Source organism: Protomyctophum parallelum (genome assembly GCF_964188405.1).
Source record: "Protomyctophum parallelum genome assembly, chromosome: 16".
NCBI classification, from domain to species: domain Eukaryota; kingdom Metazoa; phylum Chordata; class Actinopteri; order Myctophiformes; family Myctophidae; genus Protomyctophum; species Protomyctophum parallelum.
Window position 1 is genome coordinate 17,829,111 of NC_139711.1, and position 19,594 is coordinate 17,848,704.

A 19,594-nucleotide genomic window follows, 5' to 3' on the forward strand; every position below is an offset into this window, starting at 1 on the left:
AAACCGGGAAAGCATCTGTGTCATTTTAGATTTTAGCTATGCGTGTGTGAGTCACGATTCTTACAAAGAATAGCAGATATTCAAGCTTGGCATGACATGGAAAAAGCACCACTGATATAGAGTCATAGGTTTTTCAGAAAGTGTCATGTATATCGAGCAAGCACACAAGTACAACTTTGAACCTTGAACTGTGTGGTTGGCTGATGAGCGGTATTTGAACCTATTATTTTGTGTCATGATGAATAGATTATTTTATTATAATTTTTTTATAGTGTAAAGGTGTTATTTATATTTATTAGCGAATGTGATCCAATCGTATTTCTGCTCCTGTTCTGGTGACAGTACCGGTAAAATAAGAGTAATTCTTTTTACTTTGTAAATGTTTGTCTTGCCAATGCGAACTATGAACTAGCAAAGTAAATGTCATACTCGACTTGACTTCTCCCTCTTTGCAATTAACACCCCGAGCGCACAGGACGAAGTTCTCCTCCCTTTCAATTAGTAACACCCAGGCCCAGGCCGTAGCGTAACGGTCTGGGCACCGGACTGGTGATCCAGTCGCGGTGTGCCGCGGGTTCGACTCCCGGACCCGACACGGCCTTTACCGCATGTCATCCCCCCATCTCTCTCCCGTTTCCTGTCAGCCTACTTTCTATCCCTTAAAAAAAAATCAATAAAAGGTGTAAGCCGCAAAAAAAATATCTTTAAAAAAAAAAAAAAAAAAAAAAAATAGTAACACCCAGTGCCCAGGGTGGAGATTGATCAAAAGAACGGATATTATTGATATCAAAACCGATCGCATCGCTCCACAGGCTGAGAGCGTCTCTTTAAAGTCAGGTATTAAAAAGGTATACTGAGCAGAATTCTGCCACTCGTAAACAATACTTACAAAAGTCTATCAGAAAACAACCCGACTCTGCATCAATCTTCATCCAGCATCCTCAGCTTCTTGACAACCGGGTCTTGTTGGCTGTCAAACAGCCACTGGAGTAACATGCTGCAAGCGGTGGGATTGGTTGCAGGCTTTGCAGACTCAAACTAAAGTTTGACGTCCAGAAACATCATCCCAAACCTTCAAAACATAACTAGACTAGCACACCAACAATAACCAATAATAAATTAGTAAGACACATGGTTTTAAAAGTGGGTGACGCAAGGGATACCAGGGAGGTCAAATTGAAAAAGAGAGGCAAATTAAAAAGAAAAAACAAATCATAAGATTATTGAGACAGTTTAACCAACTTGTCATCCCAATTTTGGGCATGTCATTATTGCCAAATATTTTCTAACATTTTCAAAAACATAATTGACATTTTCTTTTCCTTCTTTTTTTAAAGCCATATTGCAATAGGGGGCATGTACCCAGAGGCTATCACTAATCCTAATAATATCTAGTCATATCAAATACTGGCACAGCAGTGTATGGGGTATGTGAGTGTGTGAGTAGGGGGGAACAGATGGAAACACAGAAAAGAGCTTTTCTGTCACTCCTAGTAAGAGCTGGGAGCAGACTCCCTCAGTCCCTCCCTCCCTCATGCTGCCACAGTTAGCCTGTGTTCTTCTCTGCAGGCTAAACCTCTACGTCTGTGCAAGGCCACAGCGGCACCAGTCAGGGCAACCTTGCATGACTGAGGACGAGAGCTGCTCAGGATGACAGTCTCGCAAAAGACGCCTAGGACATTGATGAAGCTGGTGGAGCCCACTGTCCGCCACCCTGGGAGCTTACACATGTAATGAACACAAACACAAAAACCCTCCCGACTGAGGTTAAGCAGAAGTAGGTCAAAGTGACATGTGAGACGCAATATTGGATTAGAAACTTTGGTCATTTTGTGTAGATTTCAAAGAGGGCTTTTGAAGGGTGATCTTGAAAGGGTAGGGAGTTGCAATATGGCAAGACGCCGTCGAGGCAGAAACGGCTACTTGCAGCACAATGCGGCTTAATTCAATTGTGAAGCGCTATTATTCAAATCCCTTCGCTGTCCCAAATCCAATATGAGTTCACTGGATTCGTACAGACAGAGAGGTCTAATTTTTCCGTTATGAAAGACTGGATGAAAAGTGAGAATGAATAAGACCCTACTTGACATTTCAGAATTAAACCCTGGCTATATACTTTGTTGACTGGGGTCCCGCAGTGGTTTATACTTGGCCCCCTCCTTTCTTCCCTCTACACCAACTCTCTTCACTGAAAATTGATCTAAAAGCTGTCGCATTTGACGCATTGTGAGCTTGTACATCTGCTATTTTCTCCAAATATTCGCCAATTATGAAATACCCAGAAAAGTGGTTAAATTGTGTGTGCAAAATGGTGTTTACATTTTTTTAAATTAACAATTACAGAAAATGTTAATGTTTAATGTTGTACATGAAGATGAATGTTGGTGGCGTGGAAAACACATTTTGTTAGGTTTCAGGGTTTGATTGATTGATTGATTGAATACTTTGTTAGAAACGTAATCAGTAGTACAGTGTACAGTCAAACAGAAATGTAATCGGTACAGGGTACAGTCAAACATACACCGATCACCGTTTCTCATTCAGGGCCTGGGCATTTTTAGGTTGTTTGTCAGGTATGCGGGTACAGAGGGCAAAGCTGCATTTACCATTTTAATTGTCAGTCCCAATTTTAATTGCTTAACTCTGTTTTCTACCCTGAGCCACCCTAGGCTATCAAAATGGGTTGCAAAAAGATGGATCATGGGCCCCAGGCCGAGGGTGGATTCAAAGGTTTTTCCCTCATCAATTCAATACACAGGGGGAAAAGGCAAAAGCATACATTTTGTCATTTTGCCATTAAGCCACTCACAATTGAGCTCCTGAATCCTGTACTATACAAGGACTATACAAGAACATTTCTGCAGCACTGAAGTGCCCACGCACACCATTATTCTCAAATGGAAAGTGTTCATGCTGCCAACATTCTTCCTAGATCTGACCACCCAGCCAAACAGCACAATCGGGTATAGGGTATGTCTGGCCAAATCCTCACTAATACAGTCTAGCCAACACCAAGGTCTTGAACTCTACAGCGTTGTTAGCTAGGCTGTCGCACCAAAGTGCGCTTCTTGCCTTTCTCAGCTTTGCCCTGGGTTTGCTCCCAAGACAGCCTGCATGGAACTTTCCAAAAGGCATCTGAATGAACAAAGATTGAACTATTTGAAGGATTTGTATGGAGGAAACCAGTCACTCAGCATCACCTCATTAATACCATCCCTACAGTCAATCACGGTGGTGCTGGTGGTGGTGGCAGCATCATGCTGTGTGGTGTTTTATAAAAATATAGAGCAATCCTGGGTGAAAAACATATTACAATCTCAGGTTGGGGAGAAGGATAACATTTCAGCAAGACAACAGCCAGAATCATACCGCCAAGAAAACACAGGAGTGGCTTCAGGAAAACTCTATGAAAATCCCAGCCCAGCCAGATTTAGGGCCTGGACCCCAAAAATGCATCTTTGGACCGGAGAGACCTGAAAATGGCTGGACACCGGCACTCCCAAATCCAACCTGGCTGAGCTTAAACAATTCTGCCAAGAACAATGAGATCAACTTCCAGAAGAAATGTATGTTAAGCTTGTAGAATCATTCCCAAGAAGACTTAGGGCAGTCAGGTAGACCTGACTTTGTATAGGTATATCTGTGTCTTTTATGTTTAATATAATACGTTTACAAATCACTCCAAAAAACGATTTTCACTTTGTCATTGTGGAGCATTGTGTAGATTGATGAGAAAAACTTGAAACTTGAAAACAAACTTGAAAGTGTCTGAAAACTGTATGTAGTGTATAAGCTAAACATGCTCTTTGTTATCTGTGCTCTGGATCACTTTTAATGTCGATTGAAATTATTCCACATTTCAACCCATGTAGAGAGTTATCACAGCATGACAGCAAGTTGCAGCGTGGCACGTTGTGAGCTTGTAGATCGACTATTTTCAATGCAGGACAAAGAACCAAGTCAGGCTTTACAATGTCCCCTCTACAGCACGTTTCCTTGATCATAATTTCAGATGGAGTCTAATGGTGAACAACACTTGTAGAGGGCACAGGGCGGCACAGTCTATCGATTCATTTTTCATTGCCGTTCTTTTAAAGCTTAAGCACCAAGGACATGTGCCACATCAAATCTTGTTTGTTTGAAACAAAAAGTATTTTGAGGCGTGCTGGTTGGGAAGGTAATGAGGGGAATGAAGGAAAGCTTAATTTCCTTTCAGTCTACACACTTTTTAACCCATTCTGACCTGAGATCAGATTCATACGAGGTTTCCGCCGGACACACACTGGGTCTGATGAACCCATTCTGACCTGAGATCAGATTCTAAAAAATGTCAGTCGTTCTTCGATTAAAAAAAAATAGCAGACCTAGGCTTGTAGATCTGCTGTTTTTAAATAGCTAAAGCTTAACGTGATGCTGACACCAAAATGGGTGCCCGGTCAGAATGGGTTAAGGTCCTTCACAAGCTCTTGGCATGCAGAGCGAGGACAGATCCAGAGTACTTCCATCTCTCCCTTTATCCATTTACTCTCTTCCGCTCTGTGTCTCTATCTGTCTGACTTTGACTTTTCTAGCCCAATTAATCACATATATTCTTGCTCTCCTTGTCCCTCGAGCAGGAGTTGAAGCATCAGGTGACCGCATGTAGTGTACAAAGTCAACCAATTAAAGAAGTGTCGCACACACAAAATGTGAAAGTCACTCATTTGCTTGGGAATACAGCCATTTTCTCGCAGAGCCAACTAAAAAACAAAGACACGGGAGAGGTGGGAGAAGCGCATCTTTGGCTCAATGACGATAGCTCTGAATTGTGCCTCTTACCTTGGGCATTGGACTAGAATGTGGAGGGGCATTTGCAAGGTTACCTTGCTTGGTGTTGAACTACGGTGATACACATGCAAACAAAAACAACCATTCATCTAAAAAAGGTCATGTAACATGCAACTTGCATCGAGTGCAAGTTAATGAAAATGAAATCCTCCTATGCAATACAGTGACACCATTTCCTGCTTCGACACTGACCTTCATGCCTTCCTTCGCTCTTCATGCCTGCCACGCCTTACTGCACGCCGGCTGAAACTCTGTTCTATCATCAATGCGCTTTCACTACAGGTACGCCAACAGGAGCACACCTCACACAAAACACAAAGCAAACTCACAACTCACGATAACACACCTGTGTCCTTTGTCTATAATCTTTCGATTATTTTAGTTTTTGCGACTCGATCAACAGGTTTATTGTTTCATGGAAAACGCAAAGCAGGCTGAACACACAGGTTCAGATGCATGCCAATGTCATCCTGTACAGTACCATACTGTTCAGGGTGATGCATGGAGAAGCAGCATTAGTGCTTGTTCTGGCCCTGTGTGAAACACACACACACACACACACTGCCATCACCACCACCATGCATCTCAGAGCTGACCGGCAGCATGTTACCGTGGAAACAGGTGGTCTTAGGGGGCCCATCCGGTCATATAGTGTAGATACTGATCACCTCCCTGTGGTCTGGAGATCAACACTGGTGGTGGAAAGTAACTAAGTACATTTACTCTGAGTGTTGCCTTTTACTGGAAACAGAGTATTTTTGTCTCCACCAGGCCGAAGGCATGGGGAGAGAGTATGTTTTGCACTCGATGCCAAATTTTGCACACACTCCCTGGATGCCAACGATGAACCTCTGACCCAAATTTTCCAGAACGGCCTGTTATAGGGTACGGCCGACTTTTGTAAAACACATTTTTTTATATTACTTCTCCAGATTTTGTCCAAAAATCCCGCCAATCATTACACATTATCTCTATAGTCATGTGTTCAAGACGGATATGTCCAATATTTCATATTGAAAGCAATTCATAATATAATTGCTTTCAAAGTTTGCAGGATTGTCCCGTTTTTAACTAAAAGCCTCAAATCACGAACGCAATTTACGTGAAATATTGCACACTTTCCTACTAGGCTGAGTAATATATCCCACCCTTTTCACATTGTCCTGTTATAGCGCCACCAACAGGTGGATTTTTGCAAAACACATTTTTGGAACAAAATGCCTCAAATTATCCAATTGCCATCCAAGGTGTAAGATGAAATGGCACCCTTTTGACATTGGCCTATTATAGCGCCACCAGGAGGCCACAACCTGACCTGTCCTGACCTGTGCCCCGAGGGGCACTTCATCTAGATTATAATGTGATATTGCTACTTAACCCATTAAAACCGGGAAGGAATCTGTCATTTCACATTTTAGCGTTGGATATTCAAAAATTGAAGATATACAAGCTAAATACTACGCTATGAGATGTGAGATGAATCTTTGCTTCTGGAACTAAATATTTTTGAGGCGGGGATCCGTGACCAAATACATATACAGTAATTTTGGAGGTCTTTGACATGACAATGTTTGAGAACAACCACTCATACATACTGTACTGTAGCAACACAGGTTTTTTCTGAAAACTGTTTTGTAGAATCAGCCTCATGCCGAAAAATAGTTATCTCACCACCAACACAGGGTCTCTCTCTCTCTCTCTGTGTGTCTGTAAGCCACAGCAGGTCAACTGAACTGCAGAGTGGGTCAATGGTGTTGGTTGGAGAGGGAAGACTGCAGCTCTCGCAATAACTCTGCAGGAGCTGTCGATGCAACGCTGTTGGAACGTGGCGCTTGAGCAGTGACGTAAATCCGGCCCAGGTTTTTACAAAGACTAAAAGCGATATAGCCATCATGCTGGTCAGTGGGCTGTTGGGAATGCTGTGCTGTGCCCCCTAGCAGAACTGTCTAGACTCGTCTGGGCGGCTCTCGTCTACCTGTGGGTGTCCTGACCGTGTCCCGGCAGTCAGATATGTTCGATCAAGGAGGAGGTGAGGAGAGGGGGGGGCATGTGAGATTTAGCGGTGTTACACACAAGCATGCTGGCCAGACTGGATTAGAGAAAATTCGCACACAGCGCTCTCCTCGCCGCATCGTTCTCCACCTGGGGAGGGGTAAGTGCCAGAGAAATGTCATGGACGAGACGGAGGAGTGAATGTTTCAAGCTCCCTACAGACAGTCCTAACCAACACCCAGCATCCAGCACCGTGCAGAGAGAGCTCCCTCCCTTCGAGGCATGCTGACAGCGTGAAAATGAGAATCTGCCAGCCAAGCAGGGAGCCGACTGTACTATATGTAACCCACGACCGTCTAACCAGCCTGAACGCTCTCCGCCCGGTTCTTTAGTTTCCTGAGTTAAAGACTGACAGGTTGCCGCTTTCACTACGTTCGTCAGCTCCGCAAGCTACAGTTCCAAGATTGACAGAGGTCACGGAGGTCAGGGTGAATAGTCGGAACCCTCTTGAGTTTGAAGAAAGTTCTTGATAACGGGACGGTCTTTGACACCCCATTGACATGGTTTGCTGAACTTCTGAAAGTAGGCCTTCACATTGTGGATGAGTGGCCACAGGCCGGGGTAATTCTTGTCATATTCCATTTACTGAGCACAATGAGGCCACGGCCGCCGAGCGAGACCTAGTCTGTGACCAGCAGCCAGCTCCATACAAGTCTAGCCAACAAACACTCTTCCTGCTGAAATAACCAAGCACAAAAGACCAGTCTGACAAAGAGGCAGAAGAAGCAATCGATACAAAACGTCTCTCTCTAAAACGCCTCAAAGCATGAGGTTTGTCTGGGTGCCTGGGCAGAGCAGAGGCCAGGTCACAGTGGGCTGCATTACCTTGTCCTCGTTCACTTTAAGCCCTAAAGTCTCTCCCCGTAATCCTTAAGAACCTCTCGAGAAGCAATGAAACGCCATTAAATGTGACAATTCGATGCTCGCAAAAGCAATAACGGAGCGCTTTTTCCTAAAAGCCCCTCAGAAATCAGGTCTGGCTTTTTTTTACAAAGGCAATAGTGGTGCCACTTTGTGAGAACCTGATGGAGCAAATCTGCAATTGCTGCATTACAGCACAGAGAAATGAAGAAATATTGGCAGTGTGTTGTCCGTGTATATTTAGAAAGATTATTGGGCTGTTTGCAAAGCTAGTGGGAGGGAAAGAGAAATGACAGCAACAACAAAAACAAGAGTGTGCATTTGTGATACAGAGGTGACATGCCTTCATATTGTGGAACAGAGACAGGGCTGTTTGGCAACTAATTCAAATATATAGCAGAGAATACCACCACTAAATTAAAGCAGCCCAATATTTCTATATGGAGGAGGAAAAATGAACTTAATATCTTTTCCACTGCTCAATAAGCTTTTGTGTGTGTGTGTGTGTGTGTGTGTGTGTGTGTGTGTGTGTGTGTGTGTGTGTGTGTGTGTGTGTGTGTGTGTGTGTGTGTGTGTGTGTGTGTGTGTGTGTGTGTCTGTGTGTGTGTGTGTGTGTGTGTGTGTGTGTGTGTGTGTGTGTGTGTGTGTGTGTGTGTGTGTGTGTGTGTGTGTGTCAAAAAGCCATATTAAGTATATTCTCAGTGTAAGTGCCGTCTCAGAGACAAAATGAACACGCTGAATGTCATTTAGATGCAAAATGTTCCAATAAACAGATTAGATTGCAGATTATGGTTATTTGTGAGAAAACTATCACTCATCGTTGGTATAATAATATTCAAATGCTAATTGGTGTTAGACTGCAATCGATCTTAAAAGAATAAAAACAACAAAAGAAGCTCCCCAGTTCATTTTCAGGCTGTATAATTTTAAAATCTCTCATTTGAGAGTGTGCGAAAGCATTTACATGCAAGGAATTGTGTTGGCAATTTATAGGTCCAATTACAGCCCATTAGAAGGATCAAGGCCAAAGAAAAAGAAAAAAAGTCCAAGCCATAAAATGATCTCACTTTGCATTCTGGAACTATGTCGAGTACATATTTTCAAAGTAAAAAGAGAGAGAGATAGAGAGAGAGAGAGAGAGAGAGAGAGAGAGAGAGAGAGAGAGAGAGAGAGAGAGAGACTGTGTGCATGTGTGTGTTGTGGGGGTGCATACATTAGTGTTCAGGGATAGAGAATGAGGACAGATTGCACACAGCCTGATTTATACCTAGTTGCACACACCAAAAATAGCAGATCTACAAGCTCACATTCACAAGGCTTGGCAGCACAACACGTTGTGTGTGAGCGTGCAGATCACAGCTAAGTATAACTCAGGCTTAAGAGGAACAAGGACTCGGAAACAATATAAATAATGGGCTACTTACCGCAACTTTGCTCCCAGATATCTGCATGCAGCGGTCAGCGGAGAGGCGAGGTTAATGTGCAAAAAGACACAAACGGCACAATCATTAGTAGGCCAGAGAACTCATAAACATATATAGAGGCATTAGCTAATAACAATTTAAAATGGACAACACAGCTAACTTACAACACACACAGTAGCCAACAGCTGAGGACAGTGTAAAAGAGAGTGTCTGAGTTTGGTATAGCCGCACGGGTCAGATCATTCATTTATTGTCGGAGACACCCTTATTTATCTTAATAATGAAATGGTCGGAACCTCCAACACAGGGACAATGGGAGGACTTAATTCAGGAGATACATTTTATGGAGAAACTGACACACCGTCTGAGGCTACAAGAAGAAAAAATGGAGGATAAATGGTATAAATGGACAATATTTAAGGGTATAGGGGAATGAGAGACAATTGTAAATGCCTAGAAAAATGTATGTAACAAATTTGAAACGCAATGTCGATGCCTGTTTTCTTTTCTTCTTCTTTTTGTACGTTTGTGGTGTTATATGTATTGTAAGTTCGTTTTTTCTGTCTTGTCTTAAAAACCAATAAAAAAATAAATAATAAAATGGTCACAGTTGTCACGTTTATTTTGAACTGCGCCAATTCTGTCGAGAATAATAATGACTAGTTTGCATAACAGTAAAATCTATAGATGCACTGTGAAAATGATTGTGGAATAGGTGTGCCGTTTCCCATAAAAGGGTGTTCATTAAATGATTAACTGGCTAAAATCCTATTGTCCTTGGAATTGATAGATTGATACAAATCATCCCCAGGAAGGTAACCGTGTACAATGTGGACAAAAGTAGTTGCAAAAGGTCTCCCTAGGCCAAAATCAATGAGCTGCCATCAGCGCTGGACTTCAGGTGTCACATTTTCCTGGTGGAGCTACCATGAGCCCATGCAGTCAGCATGATTCCTGCAGTTTAACCTTGTTATCTGTCAATAGGGGAGAGGGAGTTTACCCCCCACCCCCCATCCTCCACCCCCCACACACACACAGACACACACAGACACACACACACAAACACATTTTTATTTTATTACAGCAACTATGGTGCTTGTTTCACAGTGGGAGGGTGACTGTCAGCCAAGTAAATGTATTCTCATCTGTAACCCAGCTCCTCACTCTGTCATGTTTCAAAGGCAGTGCATGTTGATCATGGAATGCAGCAGTCACTAAACCCTTCTCTCTCTTACACATACACACTTTTTGCCAACCCCTCTCTCTCCCTCCCTCCCTCCAATACAACCACACTGCCTCTCAAATGTTCCTACTCTGTGGGCATTTGATGCTCGGTTTCATCCCCCTCTGTCACTCTCCCAAAAGTTTATGACAGCCATAAAGTCAATTTTAATCGTAAATGTGTTGCCACTTGATCACGCGCAGGCTACTTTTTGAAACATAACTCCTCGTTCGCCCTGACCACCGATGAATCTGGCATGTCATTGACTAACTTTGGGGAGATATTTCACACCATCTGCATAATCACAGCAGGCACCTTGAGATGAGTCACGCTGACACAGAATGACAACTATGGTGACATTCCTTCAAAAGTTGTTACGAGGTGGAATTACATTTGTCTTTGAATTATGTCTGGGAAATATATCGATATGGTGATATGAGACTAGATATCTCCCTGTGATTTTGGATATGGTAATATGGTATGGTAATTAGCGATGTCCCAATCACGTTTTTTTGCTCCCGATCCGATTCTGATCAGTTGATAAAATAAGTTCACAATAGAACGATATCCCAAATCACAGACAATTTACAGTCTAATATCATGATATGGATATAATATTGATACTAGGGATCACGTTTTTGGCTCCCGATCCGATTCCTATCATTTGAAAATGACGTGATCGGCCCCCTATTTCCGATCCGATCAACCCAAATGGTAATGCTTTGGTGTTGTCTTTGTTTTTGTTTTTAAAAAGAGAAAACAACATGATGCGTTTTATATGATATTGCGGTCATAATATCAATAGACGCGTGTTGATGTTATAATTGTTTTCCCATATCGCCCAGCCCAAGTGGAATTATATTATTTGAATGTCTTTTTGGTACGGCTTTACCTAAAGAACAGACACTGTCTTGAGACTGAGCGCAGAACAGCCAGGGAGGAGCTTGAGGGGGAGTAGGAAGATCACATCACAGCTTTCCTTTTGGCACACAATTAACACCTTACCTACCTGCGTAATCAGAGAGCTGAGGTTGCTATGTTATGGCCTGGTGTGACATTGTGGCAGTCGGGCAGAAACCTTCTGCTATCTCCATATTTCTTGCTCATTGTGATCAATGTGATGCGACAAATGTGGCCTCTTTTTGAAACACTTTCTCCTGTAATGACATGCCCAAAACAGGTACGCCAGGTTGCAAGTGGTTAAGTCTGTGGGTTTTACAATTATTGAACCAATTGAATGAAAAGTATTAGAGCTTGTGACTAAATAATAACAATGGTTATTCTTTCCGTTTCTGCCCGACAGCAATGCTACGCTAATCAGCCTCACTAGCACTACATAAAATAACTCAGGAGAATCTTTTTTTAAATACTGAGGACATGCCAACTAATTTTGAGCAGGGGTATTATTTACAACTTGTCCTTCACAAGTTGTAAATACATCCATGTCTCCCTTATAACTACAAGGCATTGCAACAAGGGCCTGACTTATCTTATGAACTGCAAGGTTTCAATGAGAGAACAGGTGCCGTATTTTGGTCATATCCAATGTCTTGCAACGGCTGAACAAAAGAGCACTCCCCCTTACCAAGACCCTGCCGTCAAACATTTCCTGAACCTCTGAGACAGACACTGCGGCACACACATTTGAATTGGAATAGGAAAATCACTCATGATGAGAGAATAAGCAAAGTCACTTAGAGAGGAGTATTATTGCATTAGCGAGAAAGGCATGCAGCTTTGGCAGATCTGATGACACTGGCAAAAAGACTGAAAGACAGAATGGATATGTGATGAGAGGGAAAGAGAAAGAGTTCACGCAAAAAGTCAAGGTCAAGGACGTGCACACTTCTTGCAGAAGAACTGGATTCCATTCAAATACACCTTATATTCAAATGAACAGGGTCAATGCACACTTGACAATGCACAATTCCATTTCGTGTCAGAGGGTGATGTGCTCGGCTGCCACTGAGCATGATGGGAGGGTTCTCTATCTTGTCTGGTGACAACAAGATAGACTATTAGGTGTGTGTGTGGGGGGGGGGGAGCCTTTTCTTTAAGACTTCTGACAACTACTAATCAACTATTATCTAAAACCTAACAGCTTTAAAGAAATAGTCTTTAAAGTAAACATGCTAATGCTCTAGTCTAGATGAGCACATATAGAAGGGAGGGAAATATAAGGAATAGCCTTGAAAGCAAACACGTTATTCATGGATTTATGATATTCCTTCAGCAGGGAGTGAGGAGGAAGTGAGCAGGTCTGTAGAGGCAGAGAGGAAGTGAAGGACACAGAACGCTGAGGGAATATTCTTTGGCCCACCAATATTTACACATTTAAACTTTGGTCCCTGATGAAATCTCAGCAGGTCCACATGGTCTGCATTAGCTGTAGCTTAAGGGGGATAGATGGACTTCCAAGTCTAAATAGATGGATTTGGAGTATCGATGTGTTGGCGTTAAGGACCTGATGGTATTCGCTAATTCGCTCGCTGACCTTGGTGCACACTTTTGCTTTTCATGACTGCAGTAGAAAAAGTCAAATTAAAACCATGAAAACCATCCCTATCAGAACCACTATGAGTAACATTCTCAAGTCAAATGTTTGATTTTGACACAATGATCCAGTCTTGAACAAGTAGAAAACAGTGGATTTAGAGTGTGTGAATGAATGAAAAGGTTAAATGAACAGTAGCAAGATTCCCGTTTTCCTGCAAAGATGGAAAACTACTGCCCCACAACAAATCTTACCAGGCAGCAATCATCTCTGGCAAATAAACAGAACTCAGAGATTTAGACAGACATTCAAAGGCAGAAGAAAAAAAATTATAATAAAAAGGCAAACCAGAATGAACCCTGCATCTAGAAAATGCATCACTGCCATACACTCTTGAGCATATAATTGAATTAATTTGTTTAAATTAGAAATTCTGTCAGTTAGTACACATTAAATGTCTCATCATTGACCACCAGCTCATACCAGCAGCAGTCTAAGCCTTACCCTCTAATAGGAAATAATATCAAAGTTATTTTTGAATCTTTAACACGCTTGGTCTGTGTCAAGAAATTAGCTTGTGCCACAACACAAGTCTGTTAGTAAAAAGTTGTAGCGATAATTAAACCAAGCAGGACTAATTGGGGGATTTTAAGGTTAAACGAAAGCAGTACTTTTCTGAGCCTTTAAACCCACTGCACTTGCTTGAGCCTTGCAAATACTTTATACTGTAAAGTACAAGTATGCGGTGAGGGTTCTGGGTTAAACATGGTCTACACCTTGAAATACATGAATTGATTCTTGTTAGCTTACAGGCTGTCCATCTCTTACCTATCTATTGTATGCGTCTCCCTGTGCACTGGGAGAACTAGCGGGAGCTCCAATATGTCCCCAGACCTGTGGCTTGTCTGGCTTTCATGTTAAATGGTTGGACGTCCTGACCACCAACAATAATTATTCATTACACGGTGTGTTGTGAGCTTATAGATTTGTCTATTTTAGGTGAAGTGGTTTGGTGTGGAGGGAAAAAGACCAGACCAAGTACGGAGCCAATGAACAAGTTTACTAGGGATTGACGGTTAAAGTGGTTTAAAAAAAACATATTAATAGAAAATATAATGTGCAACGAAAAGAAAGATGTTTAATAATCAGCGACAGCGACACCATTTTATTCAATACGTAGTGGGAGTCTCTTCTTTCATCTCTCTCTCAGCTAAAGGGGTCCTTGGCCTGAAAAGCGTTGAAGACCCCCGGCTTAAATAGTTAAGTTCTTCTCTCCTATCATAGCAGCTCTTTTGTGTATGTATGCGCACCCACCCACAGTGCACGCCGACGCGCGGACCTTCAATCATCATGCGAGGAGAATGTGTATAGCAGGGGCGCTGCCGCTGACAGACAGGCCTATCTCTTTTTGTCCTTCTGTCCTTTCCTCTGCAGATGACATTATTCATTTGAATAATATATCAGTGCTCACAAAGCATAATAAGGCCTGTGAAGAATTCAATCATCTCTGATCATCATCATTATCAATAATTCCAGTTAATTACCATAACAATGAGAAAGGTAATAAATGATGATGTCAAATGACCGAGCGGTGGGGGGAGGGATTCGACTGAGAGAGCGGTAGCGAGGGGTGTCACTTTTCTTCTCCTGTGTTGATGTGATTCCTACCTCGCTGTGTGTAGCCCTCCCTTCATAAAGAGGATAGGGGAATTCACCCTAAAGCCCATGGCTTACCCTCAAAACGCACTGGGCTTTACTGCCGTTATTGGTTCAGAGTGATGAAAGTGTCATCATGTTCCAGATTACTGTGCAGCGAGTGACAGGCTTCCAGATTCTAATGAAAAACCTCGACTCCCAGCCCAAATATAAAAAAGTCACTTCAGAGTAAACAGTCCAAATCATCCAAAGCATTTGAATTAAACACCCCAGAAAAGGAAGGGGGAAAAAGGAGACGAAGGGAGGAAAATCACAGAGGTGACTGGCAATCAAAGACCTGGGGCTCAAGCACAATGAGCGAGAACGAGAGAGAGAGAGAGAGAGAGAGAGAGAGAGAGCAGAGGCTCAGGTTATAAAGCTCATTATTTTGTAGAGTGTTGTTGGGAAATGTCAGGATATTTCATCCCACCCACTAACAACTATACTACACTGCAAAGAAGTGTAAAACATGGAACACGCGCGCGCACACACACACACACACACACACACACACACACACACACACACACACACACACACACACACACACACACACACACACACACACACACACACACACACACACACACACACACACACACACACACACACACACACAATAAAAGGGTTGATCTAAAGAAAGGGCCCTTTGGCCTTCCTCTCTCACTTACAGATTTGGCAGTGGCTGAGATGTACTGGACCACCATCTCTCGCTTGGTGCTCAGGTCCTTCCCACGCAGAGGAGCTTTGCGATCCTCGTTCAGGTTCATGTCCTCCTGGGGAGACGAGAGTGAACACAGCACAGAGATGTTTGTTGGAGGATCGAAGTGCAGAATCGCATTAAACACTGTATCTGTACACATTTTTCGCTTCATATCCACTTTGATTATGTGAATGCCCAACAAAGAAGTTTTAATTTAACTCTTGAGGGTCCATTTGTTTCCATTAGGACAGTTACAAATTACAATTACAAATGGATAGATTAACTGAGGATTTTACTGTATGGACAAGAGAGAGACAGAGACACACAGAGCGCGCGCGCAAGAGAGAGAGAGAGAGAGAGAGAGAGAAGGAGCTAAAGCAAGCCATTATACATCCATAAATACAACAAAAGGATTACAAAGGCGATAGCCAAGGCTGCTGACCCAGTAGTCAGATGCAACTCCACAAAATGTACATGCAACACGCCATGGCCAGGCGTGTTGCATGTACATTACATGTAGTCATGGCTCATGTTAGCCATGACAACATGTACTGTACATGCAACACGCCTTGCGACATGTACACAAAGCAACCATTTGACATGGACCAGTGGTCCCCAAACTTTATTGGCCGTGCACCCCCCGTTACCTCCTGACCTAGATGACGCACCGCCCAGTGCTAAGTCTCGTTGTATTTGGCCAAAAATGATTCATTTTTTAATATGATTATGGCAAATAATCACAGAATGTCACTGCACTGAGAGACATGCTGCTGCTGTATACTCTCACAGCTGCTCTATACATCTACTTACAACAGTGGTTTACCGGATTTTGACGTTTGTGGTGCTAAATAACAGCATAAAACCGCCATTACCCTTTTCATGTCACGCACAACCCTAGAAGGCGTTCGCGCACCACAAGGGGTGCACGCACAACAGTTTGGGAACCCCTGGATAGACGATGGCAGCAGAGGCTATATGCCCTACTGTGTAGATGAGATGAGATGAGATTGAAGCCTTGTGATCACATGAACCAGATACTGCCGGCATGATCTGTGTCTTATTAGGAGTATTACCTTCATGCCATAGACTAGTACTATACTTTCAGTCTGTCACAAAAGAGGCCTTTCATGTGAGGGAGATGAGGGGAGTGATTGAAGGCCAGACAGACCACTAAAAGCGAGGGAATGACATGATGATTAGACGGAGGGGAGGGTGTTTATCAGGAGCACTCTCACACAAAGAGATGGACAGAATGAAAAGAAGGAAGAGGGGGGGAAAAATACACCCTGCCCTGTTTTTGTTTTGTTTTTTTACAGTGAGGTTTGCCGTGCTGCTTGCAGAGTCATGCTGCCCTCTGCTGGACGGCCACGAGGATAATGTGTTCTTTTGTTCACTGATGTGTTTTGGCAGCAGAGTCCGCGCCGCGTGATTCACTGCGAAGGTGGCCAGCATGAAGCCTGGTAAATCGAACTGATAAATGAACCTTATGCCACACTAGATGGTATAATGGTCTGGACTTTGTGCTTCCACTAATCTGGTTTTAACGCGGCTGGCTTCATTTATCTGTGTGTGGAGTGCCGGCAAAAGTTCCATCCAGGGGCTCCTCCATATACATTTCCTCCAGTATACATACCCTCAGAGCTAGAAAGGAATTAACATCCTTTTTGGGGCACGGGGTGAGAGGGGGGGGAAATGCACCTGAAACTTTTACAATTGGCCGTTTTTTAGGGGGAAAAAAACTGCAGGCTTTTTCATTAATCTCTGAACCCAGCTAATTTGTCTGCTTAATTGACATTCAATAAAAGGAGGTGAAACATGTCAGGGAGAAGAAAGACTATGTTGTAGAGCGGGGGTGTTGGGGTGCAGACAATCATCAGGGGCCAACTGGAGGAATGAGCCCTCCATGTCCTGACTCCAAAATGATTTATAGTCTATTATTAATTATAACCTCATATGCTGCATGAAGGACTCCCAAGATATCTCCGAGTAGGCTGCTTGGGTAATTGAAACGACTACACCAGAGCCCGTATCAGTGAGAATGGAATTATCAGGAAATATGTTACATGCTCATGTTGTCTCATTCGTGTCTGCCAACCTCTGCTTAGCAGATGCTCATGCTAATCGGCCTCGGGATTTGTCTCGCCTTCACTCGAATCAGCATTCATGTGAAGTTGCCTGCCACTGTGGGAGACGACCCCACAGAGCAGAGCCAGGAGGAACAATGCGTAAGATGGTCAGTGTATGTGAGCCAGTGAAAGCCGCCCAACGCTGGCCCTGGCCAGTCTGCGGCCGCTGGGCATTCGCAGGCTTCCGTGCACCGACGGGGATAATTAATGGCTACCATCATAACTGTCTGCAGCTGAAATAATAGATATGGACACAAGCCAAGCGACGAGGAAAAACTGTATTTGGGAGGAGTAAAAAGAATTTAAAAAACAGTTTGTTTTTGCCTCAACTGTGACAAATCGATTATTATGTCCACTGCTCACCAAGTTTGATTCATGGGAGAGTGTGAGGCAACACATGCAGTAGCAGTTCTCCTGTTAGCTGCTTTTAATGTCCTGGTGTGTAGAGTGGAACTGCTGAAGGATCACAGAGGAGCTTATTATTGCAACTGTTCACCCTGGCAATGGGGCATAAAATCTCAAACTATGCCCATCTGCACTGCAACACTATATACTGTACTCCCAACAGTGAATATAAAACTAAAATGGCAGCGCTGTCGCCTCACAGCTAGAAGGCCTGGGTTCGATTCGTGGACACAATGGGGCGCAGGTGGCGTGTTCTCTCCACCGCGTCATCAGTGAAAGGGCCTTTCTGTGTGGAGTTACATGTTCTCCCCGTGTACCCTCACAAAAAAACAAAGTAATCCTGGTCTCTATACTGCTTCCACCTGCAAAGGAACTGGTTGGAATAACGTGTTCCTTCCACGCGCTACGGCCTACCGGGGAAATGACTGAGCTTGTGCCTTGGTAAAAGAAAAATCACACCCGTGTGAAGTGAGGGGCGCTCTTATCATCGTACATCATAATCATGTCTATTTAATCAGACACATATGACGTAATTTTCAGTCAATGGGAATTTAATGTTTGTGTAAGATGAAAGATGAAATAGCTGAATACAAAGAAAGTGTGTCTTATTGTGTCATCATTATGACAAGAGAGAGAGCGGACGAGAGGACTGTCTGACCGTTTCCCGCCGGTCACCTTGCTTCATGTTTTACCCCCTACCCCCCAGTCTGAATGTTAATGAAAGAGATTGTAGTGTCACGCGTGTCCGACGAGGGCCGGTGGAGATGGTACCGCCGCAGGCAAAACGATGATGTAAAACTGTTGCGTGCAGCCCGTATTTCTTCCTGTCTCGCTGTCACCACAGTTACACACCCCCCCCCCCCCCTTTCCCGATGCACGCATTAACCCATTTTGGGCGGGAACCCCTTTTGGTGTTTTAAAATTTTGCTTTTGAAAAATAGCAGATCCACAAGCTCATAGCGCACCACCGAGTGGCGCGCTACAAGCTTGTAGGTCTGCTATTTTTGAAAAATCATGAAAATATTTTTTTCAGAAAATTGGAGGATTTAGAAGATTATTTATTTATTTTGAGGTCAGGCCTAAATGGGTTAAGAGTCCATGGACACAGAGTCTCCGAGATGAGACGACCTGGAGATTTCATCAGTTCATTTACTGTCATGCATTTTGATGCAGGGGGTGGCACACATCTTGGAGAGTCCAAGGAGGGAACATGCATGTGCACGGCCACAGTACACCCCACACACACACACACACACACACACACACACACACACACAGGTTGGACACACAATCCAAGAGGTGCTGAAAGAAGTGCACAACATCCCTAATCTGTGCGTCGTGATGCATTGTGTATCTACTATAGACTTCACTTGAGTGTAGAGCAGTGTACAACGGAGTATAAATTGGCTTTTAGTCTTCCCAGACATGCTTCCACCTGTACGAATCCCATTCAACACTTGTACTGTACAGCTACATGGGCCAATCAGCCTTCATCGTCCCTTTAAAACACTACACACAATTCACAAACCGTGCCTCATTTGACTGCAGTAGTAATGAAAGGAAGTTCTCTGAATGCCCCCTAGGGGGCTGTATCGCCACCGTTGAGAAATACTAGTGTGGAGGGGGAGAGGGGGCCAAGTGCAGTGTAGACCCCCGGGGGCACAAGTAAAATAGAAGGTAGTATGTCTATGCGCTGGGAGAGCAACTCCATATAAGTGAATGGGCGAGGATCTCCGTTTAGCATTAGTTATTAATATATAACCATGTGTTTTAAGTGGTTGATAT

The 19,594-nt window shown here is 43.4% G+C and overlaps 1 protein-coding gene across 4 annotated transcripts in view; it reads right to left on the reverse strand.

The window, feature by feature from the left end:
• Nucleotides 1–19,594, reverse strand: part of diaph2 (diaphanous-related formin 2) — a 589,988-nt gene that overhangs the window by 521,633 nt on the left and 48,761 nt on the right. For all 4 annotated transcript variants that reach the window (XM_083785413.1, XM_083785414.1, XM_083785415.1 and 1 more), the window contains 2 exons: nt 15,247–15,351; nt 9,165–9,185 (listed from right to left, as the gene is read on the reverse strand). In XM_083785413.1, coding sequence (XP_083641539.1) covers nt 9,165–9,185; nt 15,247–15,351 — 126 coding nt within the window. The remainder of the gene's footprint in view (nt 1–9,164; nt 9,186–15,246; nt 15,352–19,594) is intronic.